Here is a 10,792-nt window from a genome sequence, read left to right as displayed (position 1 = left end):
TACAGTTCCCAGGCACTTTAGCTTCTGACCACACTGGCTGGAAATTTTGGGATACTCAAGAGCTGATAAATCTAGAGGAAGACAGAGGCAGCTTCCTTCAGCAACCCCATGAATGACCCTTATGGCATTAGGCTCTAGCAGACTGTAATGCAGTTTACTTTGCAATCCATGTAAAATTAAACAGATTTGAATTTAAGATTTGTAAAGCCAATCAAGACAAAACATTTACGTAAGATCTGCCTTTGGGAAATTCTCTGCCTGGATTAAGGGACGCGGTGGCTCAGTTGCTAAGACGCTGAGCTTGTTGATCAGAAAGGTCGGCAGATCGAATCCTAGGGCCACGTAACGGAGTGAGCTCCCGTTCCTTGTCCCAGCTTCTGCCAACCTAGCAGTTCGAAAGCATGTAAAAATGCAAGTAGAAAAATAGGGACCACCTTTGGTGGGAAGGGAACAGAGTTCCGTGTTTAGTCATGCTAGCCACATGACCATGGAGGCGCCTTGGGACAGCGCTGGCTCTTCAGCTTGGAAACGGAGATGAGCACCGGCCCCTGGAGTCGGAAATGACTAGCACATATGTGCGAGGGGAACCCATTACCTTTACCCCACTGCTTGGATTGGAAGCAGTTGTGGTCAGTTGCTGGAGACCAAATCACTATCGTCCTTCCATTGGATCGGACTCTTTACTCATAGTAATCTGGTCATCTGTGTGGATGCAAAATCTCTGCTTTTTGGTGTCCGTATTCTACTGTGTGATGTTGCCACGTTTTCCTGCTTGTGTGGCTACTTATCTCGAAAAGCAGCATAAAACAGGAGAGCTTCCCCTGCCCCCCTCGGTCTCTCCAGATGGCCCTGCTTAAATTATAGTTCCAGGTTCCCCCAAAATCTGTGAAGCAGCAGCACCAGGTGGCAAATTGCAAGCATTGCACTGTGCTCCAGGGAGGAGTGCATTTTCCTTCCATGGATTGCAGTTTATTTACACCTCGAGTTACAACATTTAAAAAAACAGACAGTAGAAAATTCAAACATTTGGATGATTTCACTTTGTTTTCAAACTGCTCAAATTCAGAATTATATTTTAATAGCCTTTTCTTGTGAGAGGGGTAATCTGCGGTCTTTACTAGGCTAGACCGTTCTACAAACACCTGCATTTGTTTTTTCCCCCCGGTTACTAAAATATTACCCCTTTTATTTATACAATTCAGACACCACCCATCTCACTCTGAATATCAGCGTTTTGCATGCAGGTAATCGTCAACGTTTGCTTAGGAGTTTGCTTAGTGGCAGTTTGAAAAAAAGTGAGATGACTGTTTTTCATACTTACAAACGTTGCAGCGTCCCCACGGTCACATGATCAAAATTGAGACGACGGCTGCAGTGTCCCTGGGTCACGTGACCCCCTTTTGCAATCTTCTGACAAGCAAAATCAATGGGGAAGCCAGATTCATTTAACAACCATGTTACTAATTTAACAACTGCAATGATTCACTGAACAACTGACAAGATCATAAAATGGGGATAAAATCACTTAAATGCCTCACTTAACAACAGAAAATTTGTGCTCAGTTGTGGTCGTAAGTTGAGGACTGCCTGTATAACCTCGTATTGCATAACTATTTTTCATTTATCTTGCCTTCTTTCTGAAAGCTTTTATCTCTAATTGAACATTACCTACCAGATTCCCTAATAAATCTTTACCTTCCAAAGCTACAAATCTAAAGAATTAGCTTCACTGAACTGAAAATTATATTTAATAGACCTTGAAAACAATTTCAGGAAAAGAAGAAATCCTTCTGATTCTCTGACTTTGAATCCAAACTGCTGTGTTTTAAAATGATTTTGTGCACAAGTGGCAAAACTCCTTTTTTTTAAAATATTATTTAAACAATATGAGAAAAATATCTTCCCTCACAGCACTTTCAGAATTGGAAAGCAAATGTTTACAGCCCCATCAAATTGTAGGACAGAGAAGACAACTACTCCAAAATCTCAGATATTTTCAGTTTGCCCCTGTGAACTGCTTTCCGCTCCAAATGGATGGATATGAAGATCCCCCCCCCACCCCCGTGTCTGTCTGTCTCTCTCTGACACACACACACACAGACACACACGAATGAAAATAATACCTGACACTGGGGTTTTCCTGCCTTCCTAATTACACTCCTTTCTCCTATTTTGGATATTATTATTATTTTGATAAGGCATACAAGTTTGCCAGACCCTTGTAAATATTCAAAAACAAATATCAAAGTACATTTGAGGATTATAGGATCAAAACTAAGAGAACTGCCAGGCTGTTGAGTTTCTTCTTCTATTAACAAATATTTCAACCTCCCCCCACCCCACCCCACCCCCGTTTGAGGTAAGCCTTTCGTTACCAGTTTGTCCAAAGCAGGAGAGAACATTCCTCTCGCAAGACTGGATTGAATCTGGTGGTTATCACTAGCACCAAGTTTACATTAACTCTATTTTAATCTCTGTATCCACTTCAGATCCAGGACTTTTGATTCTCTTGTAAAAAGTATTTGCAAGAATCTGAAAAATGATAAGAGCCTGATGAACCCATAAGCATTTAATTAAAAAACAGGAACAAGTTCATCATATGACAAACACAGCAACCCACATTATTAAATTACTCTTCTCATATTAAAAGTTTGAATAAGACGTCCACAAAGTCCAACAAATTTACAACCAAGCAGATTTAGCCTAGCAATTCACAAAATGGAGGGAGACAAAAGCATGTATTGCAACACAAACCACATGATTTATATACTGCAATATATATATATATATATTTATAACTGATATTGGGAAGGCTGAGGATTTGCCTCATGTCACAATGCAACATTTTATCACTTTTGTTTTACTGAAGTTTGTACCAACAATAATTACTTTTGTATCATGAAAATGTATAAACTATTTGTTATATGCTATGATAATTCCTAAATGGAAATTAATCGTGAGTGGCAATTATGTAGCTAACCAGTTTTATGAACTGGTACTTATTAAAATTTACTTGTTCATTTTGGCATATTTGATGCACATCATCATAAAACCATGAACAACCCCTGTATTGAGCTATGATAAAACAGCACGTTAGAGAAATTCTAATAAACGTATGAGATGCCTTATGACTGGTTCAGAATGAAATAGTCTATATAGCAAAATGCCATATAAGAATTGCTCTAACAATGGGCTCAAAATGAACATGATTTTTTCCCCATAGAACTGTGAGAACATAAGACCATTTATAAAGGAATGTAAAAATCCCTAACTTCCAACCTCAAGTTAATATGGGTGACAGAATAGTTGGTAACATAACCAGTTCCAAAAGATAGACTTATTTATTGACTTTTCTTATTTTCTCTCCTTGCTTTCCTTTTCTGCTGTATTGTCTTTAGTTCCGTCATTACTTTCACTGTTTTATAGACCCAAGCAATCTGAAAAGCAAAAACAAATTATGACATGTGAAATTCAATTCCTAATTGTGTTCTCATTTCTCCGGGGGCCTCTCTTTATGCAATCCAAATCTCCAGACATTAAGAGAAGATGCTATCAAGCTTGGTAAAGCCCAATATTTGAAGTACTGTCAATTTTTCCAAATGAGAACAAAACCTCATTAAAAATACAGAATGTTACGAAAATGGTAGTGAATAAACAGCAAAATCATCCTGTCACACGGCCTTTGTTTCCTCAAAAAAAACCACCCCACTTTCTAGTTCTATCTACCTCAATCACCTCACTACTTAGGATTTTACAGATTACAGAGATATTTTAATTAGTATAAGCCTCTACAAGAGGGGTGAATTCCTGATTCTTCTTAGGTTTTCCAGTGAAACTTCTCGCATGCAAATAAATTTAATGTTCTTTGAAAGGATGGGTATTGCTGGTTTCCATTACTAACATGCTTTAGTGGTTCAAAAGGGTTACCAAGTTGAGTAATTGATGTCACACGTGTGTCAAGATGTCACTAAAGTGATGTTATTTACATTATAATAGCTACTAATAAATGCCTGAGCATCAAACATTATGAAAGTATTACCAGACATCATAAATAGGAATGTTCTATAATAAAACAATCTTTTTCTGGTTCCTTTTGCATTTTGACTTGATATCAACATTTTGAAAGAAAGCTTACCACTATGAGGATGGCGTTTAGGAGTAATGGTACTGAAAACACTAATGAAATAAACATTCCTTGAGAATCAAAGTACTGGTGCTTTGAGAAGAATCTGTAAAGGAGCAAAAAATTAAAATAAGCATCCTTGGTGAAAAGCAACTCCATAAAAGACAACAGTGAACACAGGCAGACTAAAGGCTGCATTCCAAATGAAAACAACTTTTAAGAGATAAGGCTACACTCCTGCACTTTAAAATACAAAAAGTTTGAAAACTTGTTTATTTTGCTGGCTACCCCTGAGCACTTGGCTTGATTTAAGATGGCAGAGTGTTCAAATAAATGCAATCTTAGAATCATGTTTTCAGTGCTGCTCCTGCTGTTGAGTTTAGGATTATTCGTTTCAGGAAGCCCAATTATACAAATGTTGGGCACAAGGTAGCAGCTGGAAAGGAAGGAAAACCTACCTTGTTAAACATATATTGTTTTATGGCGTTTACAGTATAGATTAAAAGAACAACCCAGGAAAAAACCCTAATGCAAAGTTAAAAATACAAAAATGAAAAAAAAAAAACTTTTTTAAAAAAGTGGGGAAAAAACAACAAAAGAAAAAGTATATCAATTTAGCAGTAGTAATGATGTCTAGTGTGATTATTATTCAGCTGCATGAATATTTTAATGCATTTTTATAACTATGTTTTGGCATACTGTATAAATTGGTCTATTTCATTATATTTGTCCATATAAAGTTATATGTATAGGCAAACTACTGGTAAGTGGCAAGTACAATCAAGTCCTTAATCCATTAAGTGAAAGGGATCATACATTTATTTTTCCAATTAACACCAATTGTTGGCTTCCAATATTTAATATCTGACAATAGGCTCCAGATTCAGGAAACTGAATCCTCACTCGTTAACTGGTAATTGAAATTTTCTGTAAAGACATTGTCCCAACTGAAGAATCCCATAGAAATTTTCTAAGCAAAGAGAGTATTTTCTGAACTATTTTGTAGATATATAAACTGGGATTCCTTTCACAATATAAATTAATCTGGGAACAATATTTGAGAGTGTATGCCTTTCCCCAAAGGGAACCAGGATGACTCTCATTTATTAATACCTGAAGAAACTCCTCTCCATATTTTACTTATTTTAAATGTTGCTGAGATTTTTTTTTTAGCGTAGACATACCTAAATAGTTAATAGATTCAGTACAAATATAAATAATTGATGACTTTTTAAACTGATGGGTAACCAAATTTCAATCAGGCATCAGTTCCAACTTGAACAATGCTGCTTTTCTATTAAAAGCACCGATTTTTTGCCTCAACTGTGGACTAGTATTATAAAATTTAGAAGTAAAATCTTATCTGCAAATAAACCAATTTGTGTTCAACTGATTTATGTACTACTCCATGGATCTTTTCAAGTTGTTTAAAAACACAAGTCAAGGATTCCACACAGGTAGTAAAAAACATGGGTGAAAGTGGACACTGTCTTTTTTTTCTCTAAACAGTGGAAAAGTAGGAGAAAAATTCTCATTCTCTTTAGATGTGGCTGATTCATATAATATCTTAATCTATTTTATGAATTCCAAAGGAAATTCAAATCTATTTAGTATGGCAAACTTTCTCAACGTCCAATGGGAAAAACCTATAATTTTTCAGCTTCTTCTTGCCAAGTCATAGATTTTCTTTTGTTTTAAAGATTTTTTTTAAAAAAAACCACCCCAAATCCACACATGCTATATGGAAGACACTGATGTTTCCCAGCATGAAAACATTTACTCGAAAGGGAAAGTTTACAGATTATACGGTTGAACAAAAAAGGTTTAATGTGAAGCACACTGAAATCTCACTGAAAATTAGGCACATGCTCCGGTCTCCCTATTTTTAGGGCATTTGGCATGCGGCATTTAAAGGAACTGAATCATTTCTGCCAGAGGTGGGTGGAATATAACACACTGTTGCCAAGTTCAATTTCCTATCAATCCTTGGTAAAATGGCCAATGGTAATAGAAGATGGGAGTTGCAATCCAATTATACTTGGAAAACATATACATTTAGTCCTCGACTTATAACCATAATTGAGGCCAAAATTTTTTGTTGCTAAGCAAAAGAGTTGTTAAGTGAGTTCTGTGGCATTTTATGAGTTTTCTTGCCACAGTTGTTAAGTGAATCACTGCAATTGTTAAATTAGTAACATGGTTAAGTGAATCTGGCTTCCTGATTAATTTTGCTTGTCGGGAGGTTGCAAAAAGTGATCACATAACCCTGGGCTACTGCAGCAGTCATAAATACATGGTATGCATGTATGTATGTATGTATATATGTATACACAAACACACACAGTAAAATAATATAACTACCTCCAGTTTGCAGCAGCTGCTTCATTTATGTATTCTGCAGAGAATACCAGGATTACTAGAAAGACAAGTACAATTGCAGATTGTTAAAGGATATTAAATCATCATTACAACCAATTGGACAACTAGCATATAAAATGTGTACCACACAGAAGAAAGGCTGGCAAGGAAAGCATTTCACAAGGGCCCTCCCTAGTTTTCCAGACAGCAAAAGGAAAGGCGTGGAGAAATACTTTCAGTCTTGGAAGATTTTGCTAATGTAAACTTACAATGAAGACAGGGTAGAACTCCTGGTTTTGCTTCTTGTCTGGACTACTTCACAGGGCTAACAATTTTTAAATGGTTGGTAACTAAGGTAATTGCTAAATGGCAAGTGGTTGTAAACAGAAGTGCAGGTTTTGCATGCCTCAATCCCAAAATTACTTCACATGCCCAAGTGAAGTAGGAGCAGCAGCTGAAAGTGAATCAGCAATGTTACAGCATCCCTGGTAAGGATAATAATGTTTTCAATACTCTTCTGATTTGAGGATGGTTAGAATAGGAATGGGAATTGGGAGCTTCTGGAAAGACACTGTTCCTATTCCCGATTTTTAAATTTAACCTAAAACATGCTTGGTGGTGTGGTTGGAGGGTGTTGGAGAGCAGTCAAGACCTGTGTGGGACACGTGTAGAATGAAATTTCAAAGCGCTCTATTTAGCAATATTCCACAGTAAGAGAAAATGTCAGCTAACATTCAACAATATCTAGAGGACAGTTCCTCATTTTTAAAATCAAGGATTATTACATGGTGGATGGTCTTTCCTACTAAAGCTTTGCAATATACAAGACTCCAGCCCTATTACTGATTTGATTTAAACTAGTGGAAACATTCTGTATCTTTTTTAGAAGTTTTAGAATTTTTACATTTATTATTATATCAAGACCACATAACTCATAAACTCAGCATAGAAGTTCTTTTATTCATCCAATATAGAAACAATCCATGCTATCCTACAGAGTATAGATTCCAAGGAAACACTCAGGAGCTAATTCTCATTCATATCCCCTCTGCCAACAGCAGAGAGCACTATGGGCAAGAACTAGTGAACCTAACTCCGGATTTCCCCTCATGAGTTGAAGAGTATCATATAAATATTCCTGCCAGAACCTTAACTAAAATTAAAGTCTCTCCTGGGCTAAGACATTGCTCTAATCAAAAGGACCGAATAATATGTGACCTCCATATACTCTTCAGAATGGACAGAGCAAAAAATTCTGCACTTAGGAAAAAAAAAAACAGACTATGAAGGAATTTAAAAGACTTTAAGTCATAAAACATATTTTTTCCATTTAATCCATTAAACATTTCTATTTCTTACCCCAATTGAGCCCATTTGGTGGTACTGCCCTAGTCAACCCACAGCTATTCTCATGCCACAAAATACCCAGGGTGGCCATTCAATGGAAAGAAATTACAGTATCCCTTTGAATAATACTATAGTGCTTGGTGTGGTTTCGTATATCCAATAAGTCCAAATACGGGGTTTATAAACCCTGGTTAGTATATTGCATGAATTTAGCCAACTGTGTTTTATTCTATAAACCATGGCTTAGTGTGACTTTATAGTCTAAGCATTCTTAATGAGTGAAAAACATTCATACATGACCCTTAAAACATGTCTCATTGTCTATCAGAGAACAACTATGTCCATAGAAATACTTCACATAATACTTACTGAGAGACAGAAAAAGTCCTATTTGGAAACGATAGTGCTGCAATGAAAGGTAAGTGAAACATAAGCAGACTATGTGGAAAAACACTAGAGTTAAAATCCAGGGTTCAGACCAATCCGTGTCCTATGAAAAAAAACGAAGATAAATTTATCAGAATTATAATTGCAGATGAGAACCATTCGCTAACAAAAGTTTCCAACCACATCTATATTTACAAATATACTGAATGAATGCAATCTGCAGCCCATGAGAATCCTAGCTCTGCCTTATATCCCCCCCCCACCCCTCAAACAAGAGTCAAATGTTGGGGAGCAAAGGAACAAAGAAAGGGTTGCCTCCCCCCCCCCTTCCTCTCTCTCAATTGTTTCTCCCTTTCCTCTCTCTCATTCTCCCCCTCCATCGTTTTCTCATTTCTCTTTCCCCCTTTCTCTCTTATTCTTTTTCCTCTCCCCCTTTCTCTCTCTCATTTGTTTCCCTCTTTTCCCTCTCTCTCATTCTCTCCCTCCATCATTTTCTCATTTCTCCTTTTCTCTCCCCTTTTCTCTCTCATCTCTCTCTAGAAACCCGCACTAGAGCACGGAGGTGATGCGATGGTCCCATGTGGGAAAAATGGTTATAAATCACTTTCGGTGCCTTTGCAAACTTCAGTCACTAAATAAACGGTTGTAAATTGCGGACTGTCTCTACCTGCCTGGCTACCCAAATCTCTCCAGCTGCTCATCGCATGGCAAAAACTACTATAATCGCCCCCCGACACACACCGTCGTGCTTTTTACCCAGGCAGACGCCCCCGCAATAACCACTGCACTTGGGGGGGGCCAGATGACAACCGTAGTTGCCTGCCGTGGCTTATCGGTCGCCCCGATTTCTTCCTGAAACCACACGGGGAGCGAGCGGGCAGTTGGGAGAGACGGCGAGCCCAGCCTGACTCGCTGGCAAAGCGGACGGTTCCCCCCCCACTCGGGATTCTCTGAACCCCCCCCCCAAAAAAAAAACCCCCTTGAAGCCCCCCCTTCCCCTCCTGGGCAGCTGCAAACTCCCGCGCCCCCCCCTCCCCCCCCCCCGCCTGGCAGGGTCAAAGAACAACCCACACACACACACACACACACACACCGCTCTTCATCGCAAAGGGCTGGTTTCCCCCCCCCTCCCCCTCCCCATCAACCGCAGAGCTCCTTCTCCTCTGTGGCTCCAACTAGGGAGCGGGTCCACCCGCGGGATGGTCGTGGCTCAGCCTAGCAAGAGCCGGTCGCCCCGCACCCTTCCAGCAAAGGCTCCGCGGCCAGGAATTACCGTGAGGACCCTGGTGACCCCGATCCCCGGCAGGCGCCCTGGGGGCTCCATGACTTGGGAGGAATCCCTCCTCCTCCTCCTCCGCCGAACGCGCCTCCCGAGTGTGCCGGTGAGGGACGGACGGAGGTTGACTGTGAGCCACAGGAGAGGAATCGGCTCCACGCGCGGCCCAAGGCTCGCTCCCCCCCCCCCCCTTCTTTGCCGTCGCTCTGCGGTCCGTTCCGAGAGAAAGCCGGAAGTGTTCGTTGCAACTACTTTCACCTGTAGCTCTTTGGGAACGTGGGATGGGTATTCTCGCGAGAGCCGACTAGCTAAGGTTCCTCCCTCTCACCCGACCCTTGCAGTTTGACTTGTTTCTCGCGAGATTTCGCTAGCCTACGGCTATATAAATGGGGGCTGGGGGGGGGTGTGGCGCGGCGTTAAGGTTGTCGGGAGGGCCCGCCGGGCGCGCCTCTCGTGGCGGTCTTGGCTGAAGGACGGGCGGGAAGGGGGGAATGGGAACAGGCGCGGCGGCTTCTCTGAAAAAAAGGAAAGCGTCGAGAAGGGCAGGAAAGCAAACTAAGCTCTGAGAGAAAGACGCTCTTGTGATTTGAAGGGAAAGGACCGCTTTTGTGACGGCGTCTCTCTTGGGAGGAAAGGAGGCCGGGAAGCTAAAGAAATTGAGCTTGGGGGGGGGGTTGGGGGGGGGGGGAGAGATGAATGCAGGTTGTTGGGGCAGCAGCTGCGCCTTGAGCGCTCAGCCCCATTTCAGGGGCTTCGTGTCTACCGTGCATCCCATTCGGGCCCTCGAGGCACCGACAGACGTTGCAGAAACAGAAGCGAAGGGGAAGCCGTGGAAAAGGCGGCTGGCGGGGGGGGGGGGGGACCAGAAAAAAAAAGGGCAGGGAAAGAGGCCCATGAAAGCAGCCCGTGTTGATTTATTGCGAGTGGAAAGTTAATGTAGAGGAACGAGAGTTTTAAGTGCAGCTTCCTTGAACTTTACGTAAAGGGTGGCCTACACGCTTCATTCTCTCAGGCTTCTCCTGCCCATCTAATTCTGCCTCCTTTTGCTTAGCGGCCTCGATTTTTAAAAACACAAAAGGAGCTGAGATCTTGTGGGGTTAATAAAACCCTGAGTAAATAATACATGAGAGTTTACTGAACAGTTTGTCCCACTTGTTGCAACCAAGGGCTCGGATAAAAACACGCCTGATGGATCCTCAGCCTCTCCAAGGGCGCTCACAAAATGTCTCTAGCTATAGTGTTGCTGGGCCTGCAGGGATAAGGAGTCCGTCCTCGGCCCAGGCCAGCCACAGTCCGCCTCA

General features: G+C 40.9%; 1 protein-coding gene across 1 annotated transcript; it reads right to left on the bottom strand.

Moving 5' to 3' along the window:
• Positions 1-2,554: 2,554 nt before the first annotated feature.
• On the bottom strand, positions 2,555-9,678 carry LOC116506935 (transmembrane protein 18-like). The gene is made up of 5 exons (XM_032214826.1): positions 9,489-9,678; positions 8,198-8,318; positions 6,485-6,539; positions 4,136-4,229; positions 2,555-3,437 (listed from the first exon to the last, which is right to left on the bottom strand). The coding sequence occupies exons 1-5, from the start codon at positions 9,537-9,539 to the stop codon at positions 3,342-3,344; spliced, it is 417 nt and encodes a 138-aa protein (XP_032070717.1). The 5' UTR covers positions 9,540-9,678; the 3' UTR covers positions 2,555-3,341.
• Between the last annotated feature and the right edge of the window lie 1,114 nt (positions 9,679-10,792).

The sequence above is a fragment of the Thamnophis elegans genome, chromosome 4, assembly GCF_009769535.1.
Source record: "Thamnophis elegans isolate rThaEle1 chromosome 4, rThaEle1.pri, whole genome shotgun sequence".
Classification (NCBI taxonomy): Eukaryota; Metazoa; Chordata; class Lepidosauria; order Squamata; family Colubridae; genus Thamnophis; species Thamnophis elegans.
Note: the sequence above shows the minus strand (reverse complement) of the source record. Positions and strands in the feature narration are given on the sequence as shown.